Source organism: Meleagris gallopavo, chromosome 8 (assembly GCF_905368555.1).
Source record: "Meleagris gallopavo chromosome 8, MGAL_WU_HG_1.1, whole genome shotgun sequence".
Classification (NCBI taxonomy): domain Eukaryota; kingdom Metazoa; phylum Chordata; class Aves; order Galliformes; family Phasianidae; genus Meleagris; species Meleagris gallopavo.
In genome coordinates, this window is record NC_139411.1 from 23056681 (window position 1) to 23074420 (window position 17740).

Below are 17740 nucleotides of genomic sequence, written 5' to 3' on the forward strand. Positions count from 1 at the left end.
GCAGGGTGCCTAGGGTTTGAGTTGTCCTACCTTGCAGATTGTGGTGTCCCTCATGCAGCAGTCCTGCCCAGAGGCTGGCTGGAGTATGGAGACCTACAAACACACTGCTGAAGCCCTGGGGTACTACAGCAGACATTGTTGATGAAGTCTGGAGAAGAGAGAGGACCCTACACTTGACCAAACAAGAAAGATGTTCAGTGACCTCTTCATAAATTTCAACTAGGTGACAGAAACTGTTCCCATCTTTAACTACCTTTAAAAAGAAATCATTATGGATCAAAGCACACAGAGCCCTAGGTAGTTCCCAGCACTGACATGCAGACTGCACGGTGTGTTTTCTGAGAGCACCAGTTGTAGTCTCACTGCAGGTTTTGCTCCGGTTTGCTTCTTGTGATTGCATGAAGTCTTCTCCATAGGCACTGGGTACCACTCAAAACTAAGGTGGGTCTTGGTGTGGTGTGGGAGAAGCACAATTCAGTTTTGAGGGCAGCAGGTGCTCATTTTTGAGTTGCACCTTGGCAGGAGTGAAGGTTTGTTTTGGCTAAGCCTCCTGAAGGAGTCTATTCTTCTCTTCTCTGTGGTGTTTCCCAGCTAACCAAGCCCTTTGCTTGCTTTGCGAAGTTCAGATGCTCCTCAGGCTGTGGCAAGTCCCAGACCTGTGCTATCCAACAGCCATGAGAAAGCTGTGTAGACTTATGGAAAGGGAGTGGGTTTGAGTCTGGAAGTGCTCTCCCACCTACTGAGAGGTTTCCAGCAGTCAAAGAAGGATAGGAAGGTGTTGTGTAGAGCCCCAGTGCAATGCTACCCTCTGTTTGCAGGGAATTTGAGCCATAAACCACACCATGGCACACAGAAACCATTTTAATTTCAGTCTCTGCTGGAAGCACCGCATGGAAAAAAAATGTGATCAGTATAAAAAGAAATGTTTATGTTTCTAGGAGCATAGACCTCCCAAATAATTAACATCACTTGACAAACTGCTGTTTAAAATGCAAGTGGTTTAAGTGCTGCAGTTCAACAGGCATTTGTCACAGTTCTGGCGTAAATGTGATGCACGCCTTGGGTTGGTTGCTGCCTTAAAGTAAAGAAAATTTCTTCTGGTAAACATCTTTTGCTTAAGGAGAAAGTCTTCATAATTTTCTAGTTTGAAAAAGCTAACTGTTAGAGAACTGGCCAAATGGCAACTTGGTGGCAAGGGCATTGGGCCTGTGGTTTAGGAAAGAAATAAATCCTGGACTTAAAGGGAAAAGGCTTTTGGGAGGAAATTTTTGAAAGCTATAACTTGAGCTCTACTTTGTATATCTCTCATATTCACTCAACTAAAATAACTTAGAATTGAACCTTACTTTTCTCTAGGGCGAATTAATTTTCTCTTGGGTGACTGACAGGAGACACAGAGATTGTTAAGAATTGGTATTTTCAAAGTTTAAAAAATAGCATCCTGCAAGGAGACTGAGATTAAAATAAAATATGAAAAGAAAAAAAGTCTGTGGAAGATAGAAATATAAGGGTGCCCATAATGTACTGAAGCATCTCAGATCAAAATGACTTATGTCTTTGCACACCAGATTCATATTATCAAATATAATATAGAGCCTTAAGAATCTAATTACTTTTACAAAGGCATTATTAATGCTGTAAATTTCATGCAGCTTGGAAAAGGAAAATTGCTCAATTTATTTTCTGCCTGTCCTTAACTAGTTCAATACTGCCCTCTGATTTTTCACTTCCAAAGGGAAAGAGATCCCAGAAGGGGACTGTCTTTTCCTATTTCAATTCTAAGTGAAGCTGTATGCTTAGAGGGAATGCAGTTCTGGGAGTCCCGATGAATGATGGTCCCTCTCACATGATGAGAGTTGCTGTTCTTCTGCTTTCAATCCTTCTGTCCCTCAAAGGCTCAGCAAAACTGGCTGAAGAGACCTTGATCAAGTGACAGGGCTGTGACAAGGTTTCTGGACTGACTCCTGTCAGTCCAGCCCAGTGCTCTGTTGCTTGAGCATGGGTAGTTGATTCAGTCTCTAGATATCATGTATCCATATTCTGTGGCTTGGAATTTGCATGGTTACTGCCTGCAAAATATCTGATTTTCCTTCGCTTACAGTATTTTGAATACAGCTTCTAGCAGGCTTAGGTGGGAAAGTGGGCAAGGCTGACTTAAGGATACACTAGAAAATCTTATATTATGCTGTAAATTAACTCCTGAAATCTCATATGTTTTGATGAAAGAGGGCAGACTGCCCCTTGGTTTGTCAGGTCTACCTCTAGCAAAGTACCTGCCAGAACAGCAGAACTCAGTCGTTTTTATTCCCTACACCTGGGGTGCTTCTGCTTGCAAAAGATCCGATCCTACTGTGAGGTTTTCATCTGGGCTGAGAGTTCTCACTTGATGCAAAGAAATGAGCAGTTCCTTCTAAATTTAGTAATGAAGATGATCAACACAAAGATCTGCAAGCTCTAATTGCAGATCTCTGTGCCTCTGCTTAAGGTGTTAGAAGTGGGAATGGAGATGCAGGGATTCCAGCTCCCTGCATCCTTTTTTGGCAGCGGTGCATTGGCATTTATCATACAAAGGATAAAGCTTTCAGGCTATCCATTCCCATGGTAGCAAGGATAAAATGCAGAGAGATATCATCTGAGTATTCTCCAAATGGATGTGAAAGGGTGTGAAAGGCATTCAAAGACTTTAAGAGACGACTGCAGTTCTTCACCAAAGGTCAGGTAACCTCAGTCACTTTGCTGGAAGATGTTTCTACCCTTTTATCTAAGTGACTGCCTGTGCTCTCTTTACCTGTTTATCAGTTATCCCACAACTTCTGAGACTTTCTCTCTGTACATCCACATCCAGCAAAGCTGTTCTCTGAGGACTCCAAAGGCCATTCCATGCTGATCACAATTCAGACTTGCCAGTGCACAGGTAATTACCCGAAGGAGATTGAGAAGTTATTTAGCACATGCTAACTGGTATCTTGCATTTTGTGTATTGCCCATGACCATACATGTTTTGCATCTTCTAAGCTTGTACTCCGGTAAATCTGTGCTCGAACTGTCATGGACAAACCTTATCTATTAGATCTTTTGATGTAGCAAAATCAGTATTTCTGTGGCACGTATGCCTGGTTCTTCAACTTGTGTGATGCAGGAGGATGTGTGTGGCATTGTGTAGGAAGCTGTAATCAAGTACAGGCAAGTTACCTTGAATAATTTCAACACATTGGAGAAGTAACTTTGGAGTGTGCAAACTAGGGAAATATAGAGATGGATAGCAATTCTGGACTTGTGCAACTTCAATTTGATGACAAATAGTGTTTTTATGTATATACTGTATATATAGCAGTTGGCTTAAATTGTGCGTTGAGATATGCTTTTGAATGAAGAAAACCAAGCAGGGAAATGCTTCATGGTCCAGGGGTGCAGGCTCCTGTTCAACAGCTGCGTCTGTATGCTGGCAGAAGGAGTGTTTGTCAAGCATGAAGTGTGCTCCTTATTAAATTAGAGTTTAGGGTTGTGGCTTATAGAAATAGGTGCAATAATATATTAAAAAAAGTAATAACAAGATGGCTAAAGGATTTTCCATGACTTTTCAAGCTATGGAAAACAAGGAAGGTGGATGAATGTATTGGTTTCAGCACGTAATTGTTCCTTGCTCTTCTGTGATAGTGTAGATGTCTTTCCACCAAGAGGATACAGTCCCTTGATTCCTTTAAAATTGTTTCTTATTCCTCTTATTCTCTTCTGTAAGCTGTTTAGAAATAGTCATCTTCACTTTGTACCTCCCAGGTCACCTGTGTAAGTTACCCAACTTTGGTGAATAACTGATCATCTTGGTGTATGGCATGGTCATGAGAGCAAGTCTGAAATTGAAGATTATGTTGTAGGTTTTCTTCTGCATAGCTTGTGCATGTTGATGTTAACAAAATTTCAAGCAAGAGGTAGTGGAGCTTCCTAAATATAAATTTTGGGGTATCCTTCTCTACAAAAGGACTTGACAGGTTGACACAAGTACTAAGGAAATAACAATGACAGTTTATGGGAATTCTGAGAAGGCTTTTAATAAACAGACCTTGAGCTTCTAGTCTGAAGTATGTTTTTGCCTTTACAAAATCCAAGAGGATTGGAGCCCTTCCATGTGCTCTTAGAGTCACCTCCCAACTGTCTTCTGGCATGAGATTCAGCATAAGGATAGCAGGTAGAGTAGCTTTGAAAGACACACCACTCTGCATGCTCTTGTCCTCAGGCAATGTGGATTCAACACTCTTGGGTCATTTACTGGCTGGCCTGTTGCAATAGGCACTAAGAAAAACAAGTTCCTGTATGGACTTCTCCAGCACCTATTTATAGCAAAGTGTTAATAACTTCATGGACCTGGCATGGGAATTGCTCAGAAGGATGATGGAATAGTGTTCATGCTTTTTGTTTGGAATCAGCGCCAAGGATGCTGTTTGTCTTCGTTACAATAAACGGTAATTTTATTTCCTGACTGGCCATTGAAGTTTCAAGTTTGAATTCATAGGGCCAGATTCAGATGCAAAAGAAACAAAGTTAATGACTGAAAGGGGTGTTTAAACTGGTGCAAGTGATGTGCTGCAGAGCCAGATGGGACTGGCAAAGTCAGTAATTTAGATTCTTTTTCTGCCTTTGGTACAGAAAGTGAAGATTAATGAAGGAATACACCAGTGGATGGCCAAATTCTTCTGTAAGGGGAGAAATGTTGCCCTTTCTCTTGCTTTGCTGCTGCAGCACTCAAATTATTGGCCTGGAAAAATAATATTTTAATTGTATATGCTGGCTAGAATATCTAATTTTGGAGAAGAAAGGATGGCAAAGCAAGCAGAGGCAAAGTTTGTGTGGTCGGAGCTCTCCTGGAGAGAGAGAGAGAGGAGAGAAGAAATTAGGATTTCAGTAAAGAAATGGTGGAGGAAGAATTCAAGGAAGTACATTGCTCCTGTCACTCTGAAAGATTTATGAGGTGGTTAAACATGACCAAATAGTACAGTCACATTTTCGTGTACTTCTTAAGCTGTTAGATCTAATAACCCCATTCTTTAAGGGTTTACGTGCTGCCAAACATAATCAGAAAAAAAGCTGCTGGGATCAATATCTTCTGGGATGAGTCAGACTGTGTACATCAAATCCAAAAATTCAACTGCAATTTCTCTTTGTCAGTGAAGAAACCAGAAGACCCTCTGTAATTACATGTTTGAAGGGCTTCCCTTTAGGACTGTTTTGGTTGTATATTTTGGATGAAAGTCTTTGATATCTGGATAACGGATGTGGATGTAAATAGTTTTAAGACTGTAGCAACTAACTGCAAAGTGAGCAGATTTCTTGCACTGAAAAGGGAACTTTCAAAAGGAATGAAAACCAGAAAACATATTTAATGACAATACATCTACAGCTACCAGTGTGCAGAAAGCGAAAATCTGAGCATTACAACATCAACACAGAACAACAGAAGGGTTTTGCAAAAGGTTCACACAGCGATCATCGTGCTTGGAGGGTCATGACAGCAGTCAGGAAATTACTTTTCTATCTGTTGGGAGTGGAAGATCTCCATTTTGTCAAAACAGACTGTCCAAGGAGATGGTGGAATCCCTGGAGATGTGGCATAGAGGGACGTGGTTAGTGATCATGGTAGGGATGGATTGATGGTTAGACTAGATCATAGAATCGCCTGGGTTGAAAAGGACCACAATGACCATCTAGTTTCAACCCCCTGCTATGTGCAGGGTCGCCAACCACTAGATCAGGCTGCTCAGAGCCACATCCATCCTGGCCTTGAATGCCTCCATGGATGGGGCATCCACAGCCTCCTTGGACAACCTGTTTCAGTGCATCACCACCTCTATGTGGAAAAACTTCCTCCTAATATCTAACCTAAATCTCCCCTGTCTCAGTTTAAAACCATAGATGATCTCTGTGATCTCATTATGGTTTGAACCTTAATGATTTGAAGCTTGTAGAGCTGAGCACTGTCCTTTGGCTGTGCCATTGCCTTGCTGTATGCAACCCTGGCAACCCTGCAGGAAGGGAAGTACTGCTCCTGGGTTTGGACACATCCTTGCAGGCAGCCGCCCGTAAAGGAAGGAGATGTGCTTAAACCTCTGAGAACAGTGAGAGGGGAGCCTTTACAAAGCATTGTTTGGGTTTGGAAAAATAATCACAACATTTTAGAAGTGCTTGTTAAATTTTAAATGTGGATGGGGCAAGGAGCTGCTTTCAGCAGGTGTGCTGTCAAGAGACCCTGCAAATAACAGTGGCTGTGAACTTTAGAAGGAAGAGTAATATGACCCAAGCATTGCATTTTTAAAGAAGACTAACACAAAATGACCCAACTTTATAGTACCTCAAAGTGAATCTAAATGGATGGTTTATATTAGGAAAAATGGCACGCTCCAAATGTAAATGTCATGTATAAGAAGAAAAATTGCTTCCTGAGATTCTTTAGAAACAGCATTATGGCTTAAAACTTCATGGTATGTGGTAGTGAATGATAAACATAATCTACACTGTCCAGCTGGGTAAGAAGAGAAGTAAAAGAACAGGCTCTGGGTTATATATCCTGACCAACCAGATACTAAATTAAAGTGAAGCCATCCACACATGACATTTGCAATAAATTCAGACAGCAAAATGCAGAAGAGACAGCAAAGCCACTGGAAATTTCACTGTTTCGATCCAAAGTTGTCAGCGTTTCTGAATTGTAAGGAATGTTAATGCTTTGTTCATATATGCTGCTGCAAGGCAGGAGCACATGGATTCGGTTCTGGGTGTACCCATGCTGTGCCCAAGGATGGGTATTTGGAGTGGCACAAGGGGTGTTAAAGTGCTGAATCCCTGGTGTGGTTGAACCTGTGTGCTCTTGAGGCTGCACGAGCTCTTTCCTGATTGCTGTGATCTAAGCTCTAGCAAGTTGTCCTCAACCTTTTGTGGCTTTGAGGAAGTGGTAGTATGAGAGTTAAATCACTGTAACTTTGGGAATATTTCACTTAGTGCAAGTGTAATGTTTCCTTAGAGGTGAATGGTGCTGTCTGTGTGCTGCAATATTTTCCGGGGTCTTTATAGAGGCATCCGTCCAGCAGCCTTTGCTCTCTGCCCTGCAGCTATGGACACAAGCTTTAAATGCCCAGCACCTTTATCACCTTCCTGCCGATACTGTCTCTGCAGAGATGTTCCTGCTTTCTGGCCAGTTTTGGGGAGCCTGTACTATTCCAGTGTATCGTCCGCTTGCTTTATTACAGGGATACTCAGCAGAGCCACGTTTCTTGTAGAGAGCGTGGTAGGAAGGTGTATCCAGTCTGGAACTTCTGTCTTTCACAGTGACAAGTAGTGTCTGGTGTGGGAGTGGTGCTAAGAAATGAGAGGTAGTCTGCTGGAGGATGCTCTCCCAGTGGTCTATCCAGCCAAGAAGCATGATTCAGAGATGCTCATCATTACCCTCTTAACACCCTATGTCTTGTCATTGATGACAAAGGGACTGAATTAAGAAAAGCATCCTGCTATAGCTCACTGTATTATAAATATGCAGTATGAATGGCCTGCTATGGGCTTCACTCCACTTAGATGCTGAGTTTAGAAACACATCCTTGATTTCTCACAGGTACGCTTCAGAGGTAACTCCAGGGCCTGAGTGCAGAACAGAAGCTTCTCTAACTTGTATTTTCTTTGCACCGTTTTGTAACGTACTCCATTTTCTATTCTCTTAGATTTTAGTTCTGCTGGTCCATGTTATTGTTGCAGCCACTTTTAGTCTTGCCTTATGCCTGGTCTCCATTGTTCCCACCTTCCTCCTTGCCTTGAGAAATATGTGAAGTTGAACCTTGACAAATTACTACTTTTTGTGGTGAACTCTTAATATTCGGACTTCCAAGCTATTATACCGTACATGGAAAATGTGCCCAGGATAAACTTTCCATTAAACTATTTAAATTGGAAGAGACAGCTGGCACATCTTCAAGTATTCCAGAATTAGATCCCAAAATACTGAGGCTAGTTAATCTTTTGGAAGAACAAAAACTCTTACTGATTTATATTTAGCAGAGGGAATGCATTTTAAAAACACAGTCTATATGAGGCCCCTTGAAGAAAACATCTTTTACATTGATTTGTAGTCCATGGAAATACTACGTGGCCATAAAATATTTGCAGTTGGGCTCTGTTTTTATGTAGCCTCTTTGCAGTGTGAGCTGTCATTAACCCTCCTGGCATGGCTGCTCTACAGGCTATGCAGTGAAGCACAGCTGCCTTTGGGCAGCAGTTTTGCTGTTCATCACAGCTGTGTCTAACCTTGCAGGAGGGAATGGGAAAATGCACCTTATGCTATGCTGGAAACCATCTAAGCTGGGTAGATGAAACTTTGGTGGAACTCTAATGTTAATGCAGGTGTAAAGTGTTCTATGTGCATAGTCCTGCTCTATACTGAGAAAATGAATAACTGGAGTTACGGTTGGTTTCACTGGCTTTTCCCAGGTAGACTATAATGCGTGATCCTGCAAAGGGCAGTGACACAGAAGGAGGTCATAGTAATGTTGGTGACAGTATTGCTGCAGATGTCTGTGGGAGATGCTGAAGAAAGACCCCCTAATTAGGGGCCTACAGGTGGTTAGTTATTACATGGTATCATTACTGAGGGTGCTAACTTTAAAAATTAATTTACAAGGGAAGGGCTTTCTTTTAATCAGCCTTATAAACCTATAGAAATAGTTCTATATTCCTGCAACTCTCTTTTGATATAATCTTTTTTTCCCCCCAAAAGAGCCATCCTCACACTACTTGGCACTCCTGACTGCTCACAGTGCCAGCAGCTGGGTTGTTCTTCCTGGAGCCCCCCCAGTTCTGTCCTGCCCTGCTCTCCTTGCTTCCTGCCACTCCTGCATTTTGGGTCTTCCTCAACTTCCTTTGCACAGAGGATCATAAAATCATGGGATCATTAAGGTTGGAAAAGACTGTTAAGACCATCTTGTCCAACCGTCAACCCATGACCACTATGACCACCAAACTATGTCCCTCAGTGCCACATCTTTGGGCACTGCCCTGGAACACTTTCATATTTTTCATATCTTTCTCAGTAATTTCCACAGAACTAACCTTTCTACAAATAATTAAACAGATTCACTTCTCCTTTATGGTACCTATATCTCTTTTGGCTAAACGTATTTTTGCTCTCAGATTTTTTTTTTTGCTTAAAAAAAATACAACTCAGACTTCCTATATATTAACTGGAGCAGAGCTCTTTTCCTATCTCTCCTAAGCTTTTCTTGTCTCCTTTTTCAACCTCTGTGCAAACTGCCACTCTCCTGACCCTTGCTAATACTCATAGTCTCTGTATTATCTTCAGGCACACCCTCAGAAAGCCTTGCATCCAGACTGTAACCAAAGACATACTGTTTAATGGGTTCTGCTGAGGTTGCTGAAAAAGTTCCACGCCCAGGTCATTGCCTGGCACTCCTGCAGCCGAGTGCCTCCTGAGTGCCTCAGCATGAGGAGTGGCTAAACAGGATCCATCACTGCTCCTCAATGAAGTCGTATTATAAATTATAGCTGGTTCTACAGTCTGTCCTTACCGCCACTTTTATGTACTGCTTCTACTGGTTTTATTTTTCTCAGTGGCATGAAAAATAAGCTTAATCACTTGGAATGTTCCTCAAATACTGACCACTCCCCATCAGTCAGTTTTGAGAGACGGATCCATCGTGGATCATCTTGCAATGAGCTCTGGCTTTTGTTGCCTACTTTTCATAGTGGAGGGGCATCTCACAGGCATCTACAAAGCTACACTTGTCTTACAAGTCTATTACTTTAGACACTACTTTGCTTTTTTTGGTCTTTAGGGGAAAAAAAAAAAAAAAAGAGAGAGAGAAGTATAACTCTAAGCCTTAACCGAGCTGGTATTATCTCCTTTCATGTACATGTTGTCTGTCTGCACCTGTCTCTTGTCTCCTAGTTTGCAGTTTAAGTGGAAAATCTTACACTGTGTGCTAACCTACTCTCTTGATACATCTCATCACTGCTAAAATAGCACAGATGAAAATAAGTTACGTTTTGGCTTTGACTTGTTTTGGAGTCTTGGATGGGAGTGCTAGATCTGACCTGCTGGCTCAGATCCACCTTGTAGATAAGTTCCTAATTCACTAAAGTTTAACCCAAGATGCTCTATTATTTCAGGTTGCCTGGATTTAATGCTCCAGAATTAACCCTCTGCATTTCTATCATTCTGTGCCCCAACCCCTCCAAAGTTGTAGTCCTTGTGCAAGGGCAAAGCTTTGTTTCCTGGTTATCTTGTAATGCTAAGATCAGTAGTTGACCATAGTGACAGCAGTCTGATAGGGCCAATGTCCCCACAACAGGCATAGGGAGAGTTGGTTGTAGCCTGGAGATAAGAGATTATTTATTTCTTCAAGAAAAGCAAACACATTTATAAAGGCATTGAAAAATACTTTGTTTTTACATTAGCATTTATTTATGGTTCCTTCTCTCCTGTGCTAGTGCCCAGGATCAGGCTGCATGTGAAGAAAATAAGGTTTGCAACCCCTTTCAGTTTCCCATGGTGTTAAGCTAATATTTATTTTTAGTAAACCGTATCTTGAAATGTGCTTAGAAAAATGCATTTGCAAAGTCTAGCACAAGGAATTTGTTGTGGTTTTCTTCTTTTGAACTTTTGTAACAAATGCGAAGGATCAGTGGAAGTAGCTACTCTGTTTCAATACCATAATTTTCCAAAATAGGGAACCACCTCAAAAAGCAGGCTGCATAGTGATTATTCATCTTGTACTTGATTGTTTTGTCTCCCTGTGCCGCTGGTAACCGTGTAGCTTTGGAGAAACTGTGTAGGTTTTATTTCATGCTGCACTGATGTTCCCAAATCCATCCTTTTAAATGCATGCGCAATAAAACTGGTGGGCAGATAAAACACCTTTGTCATCCTCTTTGGATAATGTCAGGATTTTGGAGCCCTTTTCTCCTTTCACAGCATGGTGCTTGCTCTGTCTGCTCCTTTCCCCATCACTGTCCTGCAGGACAGGCACAGCTCTGTCACTGATCCCACACCTCTTCCCCAGGTGGACACCTGCTTGGACATTCCCACCTGTTTTGTATGTCAGTCCCTGGGCCTGGTCTGAAGTCTTCTTTTCTCTTTCACTCATTTCTGAATGCCATTCATTTCACACGCTTAAAGAAGTTTATCTTAAATACTTTGCAGTTAGTTTTCAGTCTGAAATGAGTTTTGACATGATTCTGGTAAGTGCTTATCAAGAATTTTTCAACTGGAGAAAAATGTATTTCTAAAAAATGAACTCCAGTCATTCTTTTGCTGCATTTAAGAAATCCCAAGCCCTGAAGATTTTCATTTTGCAGAGCATGAATACTTGTGGTGAAAACCTGTAGCAGGTTTTGGGACACATTTTCTAAGCTGAGGGCATCCAGTACCCCATTGCTGCCTTTTACAGAACAAATGGGTCTTCCTCAGGCCTTGAGATCCAGGAGCCCAGGGACTTTTAGCACACAGGGAGGGAGAACTGTGTCACCTCTGGGACAACATTCTGCTTTTTTAAACAGCCAGGGTTCCAGCAAAGAGCTCTTAGGATGCTGAAGGAAGAGTGGCTTGGACTGCTTCACACTGTGGTTTTCATTAGCAAAAGAAATGATACAAATGGCATCAGTTGTTGAGCATGAACTGGAAATGGCAGCCTATCCCATCTTTAAAACTATGAGAGTGAGCAGATGCTGATCTCTGTGACCCTCAGCATGAAACCTGTATGGAGACCCATGGTCCTTCACTAGGTTTGCAGCAGTTTGACACAGGCTGGTTTTCTGACATGATTTTGGTCTTATGACTTTTGTCACAAGATTCCAGTTGTTTGCGTGGCGGTGGCTTGTTGCTACAAGTCCCGTTTGTCAGCAGGAAGTATTTATGCCTGGCTCTTTTACTACCCTGCTGTGGCATGGGAAACCTGCAGTGCCCTTGAACGTGCTTTCAGATTTCAACCTTCTTGTTTGTTTGCAAATTTTATTTGAAGCAATAACTTCATTTGTTCTTTGCAAATGACTGATAAGTCAGCCTGTGGGAGACGAGGAGTCTGGTACAGACTTTCGGTTAATGCAGTCTCTTGTGTTTTGTGTGAAGTCAGAAGGACTTTTGCATGGTTTGCCAACAGTGGCTCCAGGTTTGTGATCTTCACTCAGTTCTTTATATAAATAAAAAAAATAATTGAAGCCTATTGCAAGGGCCCTGGATGTACTGTACCGATATTGCTGGTAGCAAAAGCTGAGGATATCAAAATGTGTAGTTAAATAAGTGAACTGGAGAAGGCTGTCGTCCAGGTCAAGCTCAGTTTGAACAAAGGACTTAAAGCTCATGATTTATTTTGGCTTTAGCTGGCCAAGCAAGCACAGTGATGTATCACCAGACTGTTTCCAAAGTGACGGTTTCCTTGTCTGAGTCCAGTCTTAGGTGTTTGTGTTGCAGTCTGAGGTTGTATGGTGTGTTCTCCTATTGGAGTGACATACTGTCCTGAAGAACTGAGTAAAGACATCATATTTGGCCTGTTGCTTTCTATCTTCTCCAATAATTTCTGAGGTGAAAATAAAATGCAAATATTTGTTAGTTTAAAATTAAGCCTTTTTTTTCTTTCTTTTTTTTTTTTTTTTTTTAAATTAAGACCTTTTCCAATCCTTATCTGTCCATGTTCATCATGTGGGAGTATAAGAACATGTGGGAGCAGGTGGAAATCTCATCCCCATCCACATTTTCTACCTGAGAAAGCTCATCCTGGAGTGGATTCTTCCATTTCCATAGAGCATACTTGCCCTGAGTTTCAGGCATTGACCGAGGGTGGTTTGACTCATTCTCACCCAGCAGGGCCACCTTGTCACAGCAAATAAGCATTCCACTAACATCCTTTCCATAGGGTCGGGCAGGACCCTAAGGCTCCATAACACGACTCCAGCAGATGCTCTGGACATATGCAGTGCTGTTATCAGAGCCTGTTTTGGAAGCTGTGAGTGGTTTTCATCACTTCATTACAATGTTTTAAAAGGGCATCACATCCTATGGAGAGATGCAGCAGTTGTTATAATCACAGCCAAACTAACCAGTAAAATTAGAGCACAGAGGCAAGGAAGTTAAAATGTCTGTGCGTTTGTGCTGCACAAGTTCATTTTGGTATGTGGCTGCTAGAAATAAGCTTGAGTTACAAAATTTAGATCTGAATGCACAGGTGACATGAATGTATATTTGCTATTAGCTTCTTGTGAGGAAGAGGAGAATGACAATGACTTATATTCCATGTAATCCATAGCATCAAATCACTTCCAGCTGGTTTATCTCTCATTTAAAGCATTGATGAGAGCTTTTAAAGGTAAAACTATTTGGCCTCCCTGCTCTCTTTTGAAGGGGTAGCACTGGGAGACAGAACAACAGGGGGATGACAGCAGAAAGCTAGAGTAGTTGGTGTGGAAGTTGAGTCAAAATGTTCTCATTGGAATCCATGTTCTGTTGGTACTTGTTGAGTGAGCCTGAATCATTGCAACTTCATGTAGCTAGAGACTAATACTGCCCCAAAGGCTGTGAGAAACAAAGTCCAGGCTTTGTATTTCTTCCTCCCAAGAATTATATTAGAGTTGTAACCACTATTTTTTATAGAAACTGTAGAAAGACATAACTGTCAGCAATGAATTTGCATGAAGAATGGATATAATTAGCTTATGTAGCTTGTGCATTTGAGAAATAGATTTTTAAAGTATACTGTTAGTCATGCAAAAGCAAACTGATGCATTGCTAAGGTCACATTTGCTTTTATTGCACCCCTCAGTCTATCCTGGAATAATTCATTATTTTGTTGGTACTCTTTCTAAATTTGAGCCTCCCCTCCCAAACATATGTGCACAATGCCGTTTATTTGTGCACACACGGAAAAGGAAGCAGATGACTTGTGTTTGGTATAATGATTGTTCTGTGCTTGAACTGCTGCAGATTCCCTGTTGAAAATAAACTCATGGGTCCTTCCATTCATGAACAAAGCTATTGTTGTGACTGTGTTGGTTGTGCGTTGACTCTTTGTATAGAGTCTTGGTTAGAGAAAGATGTAATTTCCTCCTCCCTTGATACCCTTGCTCCCTCTCTGCTTTTGTTACTGTGTCATAATTGCAGACAAGGACCTACATGGCAGATGGGACCTCAGCTGAGGTTACCATCAGTAGAGGGGAGAGGAGAAGGGATTGTTGGTTGGTGAAGGAATCCAGGTGGGTTATTGCTGAGTGGTGCTCAAGAATGATTTGAAACCTTTGTTCCTTCATTCTATTTTCAGATTCCATAGGTGGCTCATTCCCGGCCTCCTCCCACCGATGTCACCACAAGCAGAAGCACTGTCTCCCCATCCCACAGTGTGGAGCTCTGTCCATCACCCCTCTGCTTTTCCACCCCCACACAAAGGGGTCCCAGATCATCATGGACACAACACAGAAGGCAGTGAAGCGCCAGGCTAGCTTCTGCAATGCCATTACCTTCAGCAACAGGCCCATTGTTATTTACGAGCAAGTCAGGCTTAAGGTGAGTGATTGACACCTTCCTTTGTTGGCATGGTAGCTGCTGGGTATGTGTTGGAGTCTACCAGGTTTTCATGCTTGCAGCAGATCTTTCTCTCATCCACAATAAAAACACAATAGACAGGTCTTGGCCTTCAAATGTCCCCAGTCTTTGTTGGTACTTCTGCTTTGGTCTGTCACTATAGTTCAAGGAATCATTGAACCATTTAAGCTGGAAAGACCACTAAGATCTTCCCATCCAACCATCAACGCATCACCAACATACTATTAGACCATGTTCCTCAGTTCCACAGATAGTGACTCTACAGCCTCCCTGGGAAGACTGTCGATACCTCACCAATCTGAGAATGAATTTTTCCTAATATCCAACCTAAACTGCCCCTGGCACAGCTTGAAGAATTACCTCTCATCCTACGGCTGTTATCTGGGAGAAGAGGCCAACTACAACATCCTTTTAGATCATTGTGAAGAGCCTCCTCTTCTTCAGACTAAACAAACCCAGTTTCCTTAGCCGTTCCCCATAAAACCTGTGCTCCAGATCCTTCACTGCTTCATTGCCCTTCTCTGGGCAAGCTCCAGGGCCTTGATGTCTCTCCTGTAGTGTGGAGCCCAAAACTGAATGTAGTACTTGAGGGCAGTCTCACCAGTGCTGAGTACAGTGTATGCAGTGTATCTCTCGCCAACCAGGCTCCAGGGTGGTCTGGAGGTGGGAGTTAGCCTCTCCACAGCAAAAGAGGTAAGAGGTGGAAAGGCAGGTGAAGAGGACCTGGAAATGAAAGAGCTCGGCATGGGTGATAAAAGGGTTTGGCTGAAAGGAGCAGTTACTGCTGTCAGAACTGCTGTCAGAGAAAAGGATCTTTCTGACAGTCTGCTGACAGCAATAATGTCAGAAGAGAGAGCATTGCAGACATCATGTTTTTCTCACATAGACTGATATCTCCTCCTCTGTGTCTATTGTAACCAAGAAGATGGAGTTATAGCCCTTCTGCTGCAGCTCACATGAAAAGTTCAGCTCCTCCACAGACTCTGGGAGCTGTTTCCCAGTGGAATTCACCCATCCCCTTATGGGAATGAAGCATCTTTTAGGCACCCTAAGGAACTTGGAGCCCTTTGCATCTCATCTAGAGGTTTTTCCAATCTTTATGCCTTCCTACTTGCAGGACTGTTTTGCGTTCCTTACTCATTCTGTGCCTTCCATTGGCACAATGTGGTTCATCATCTTTGGCAGATTTAGCTTATAGCATACACAGAGGATCAACACGAGGATCTTTCATTTGTGCACAGTGAGTTTTCCAGGGCTTCTATCTGCACGTAGCAACTGGGTCTGGATGATCCTACTGTTGCCCATCACTGGTGACTCCAGTGTGCTCGGACCTACGGCAGCACATCAGCTTTCCCTGATAGCCAGAAGAGGGGAAAAAAGGGAGGAAGACACTTTCTTCTAAAAATGTAGGGAGATTGCAGAGATTTCAGGCTCAGGCCAGAGGCAGAAAATCTCTCCTACAGCTTTGCTTCATCTTCTGTGGAGTTCTTACTGCTTCCAGTCAGGCTGGAAACCCAGCAGGGCTTGCTCACATTGCCTAATGGGATTTTTTCCACATTGGCTAGCAGTTTGGGCAAACAACTGAAAGAAAAAAAATTGGGAGGAGATGAAAGCAACATTTCATTTTTGAAAACATTATCAAAGGTTTGAGTGGGTTTAGTGGTTTAGGCAAAGGTTCTGTATTATTTCTTTCTCATTCTGAAACAATGTAAATATCTCAGGAAATTTGCACTTGTTTCTCACTATATATTTTAGGACTTCAGCTTGCATAACATATATGAAAAATATTCATGCAAATGTTTTGTCTTTGCACATGAGGTTTGTGAGCAGAGCTCCTGCTGCATCTATTGGAAGGTCTCATGGGAGCAGGAAGCAGCAGGCTGCAGCAGAACTTGTTCCCTGCGGATGGATGGAAATATGAAAATGCCTCTGTTTTCCTATGAAGTCCATCTCACAGTTACCTTGTTAATGTGTGCCTGTGGAGAATAGACTCTTACAGGTTTTGTTTCTTACCAACTGAAGACCAACCATGAACCCAGTCATTCAGGTCCTATAAAATCTGAACTCCCTCCAGAAAACTAGAAGAAGGAGATCAGGAGAATGGATTCTGCATATTAAATATTGTCTCTGGGTTTTATTCTGAGGTTTCTTTGCAGCTTTAAGTATCCCATCAAACAACCAGAACTGTATAGGGTTCAGGAAGATTTCCTTTCTTCATTTCCAAGATACATGCCCCAATATGGTTTCTTCTGTGTAATTCAGGGTGCTGCTAAGGAGTGGGTTGACTTTTTCAGAAGTAACACAAGGCAGAAAAGAGTAGGAGCCTGGATCTGTGGGAGCAGTCATAGCTTAGCAGTTTGGGTATGGAGTGCATCTTTTCCTCCCCTCCTGGTACCCAGGCGACCTCCCAAGTTTTTCTATTAGCAGTGGCTGCTGAAGAGAGAATTTGGTCCACCATTAACCATTGCCTTTTTTAGCAAAGCTGTGTATCCTATGTCCAGCTGTGTCTAATTCTTGGCAGCCTTTATACTGGATTTTAATTTGAATATTAGTTTGCTTGTGGTCAGATTGTATTGAGAACTGTTTATAGGTGATGATTAATACATGGAAAGTGTGCAGTCTAGATTAGCATATGAATATTTACTTCATGCAGCCTCTGATTGCTGTAAAGCATTGGCAAGAGACTGTGAAAGAGTAAATTGTGCGAATAACAATGAGGCCATATTTATCTCAGTCCCAAAAGCTTTTAGGGCTTGCAGTAAATTTGCTACAATAAATAATGCTGGCTGCTTCTTGGAGTGCATGCATATTCCCTGTTTTGGCACACATATGCCTCATCCGACCCCTACCACTGGGGACATGTGTGATACCATCCCAACCCCAGGGATGTAAAAGAGCATCCCATGATTCCCGGGAGCTGAGGGCAGCTCCCGAATGTTTGGTGATGTCTCACGTAAACAGTTGAGGTGCTTGGCTGGGTTGAGGAGGGATAAAGAGCAGCACTTGCTTAACTGAGGAGCTGTCTGACGGTTGATAACTCTTTTCTGAAGCCCTGAGGTATTTTGTCTGAGATATTAATAAAGCAGAAATCTCTAGGCTTGTTGTGCTTGCCGGGGCAGATTTGTCTTGGAGAGGAACACGTGAAGGAAAAATGCAATA

At 42.3% G+C, this 17740-nt stretch overlaps 1 protein-coding gene across 11 annotated transcripts in view; it reads left to right on the forward strand.

Annotated features, from left to right (window-relative positions):
• The window catches only part of NEURL1 (neuralized E3 ubiquitin protein ligase 1), a 145204-nt gene that overhangs the window by 64159 nt on the left and 63305 nt on the right, over nucleotides 1-17740 (forward strand). For all 11 annotated transcript variants that reach the window (XM_010714658.3, XM_085229179.1, XM_085229183.1 and 8 more), the window contains one exon: nucleotides 14301-14542. In XM_010714658.3, coding sequence (XP_010712960.1) covers nucleotides 14301-14542 — 242 coding nt within the window. The remainder of the gene's footprint in view (nucleotides 1-14300; nucleotides 14543-17740) is intronic.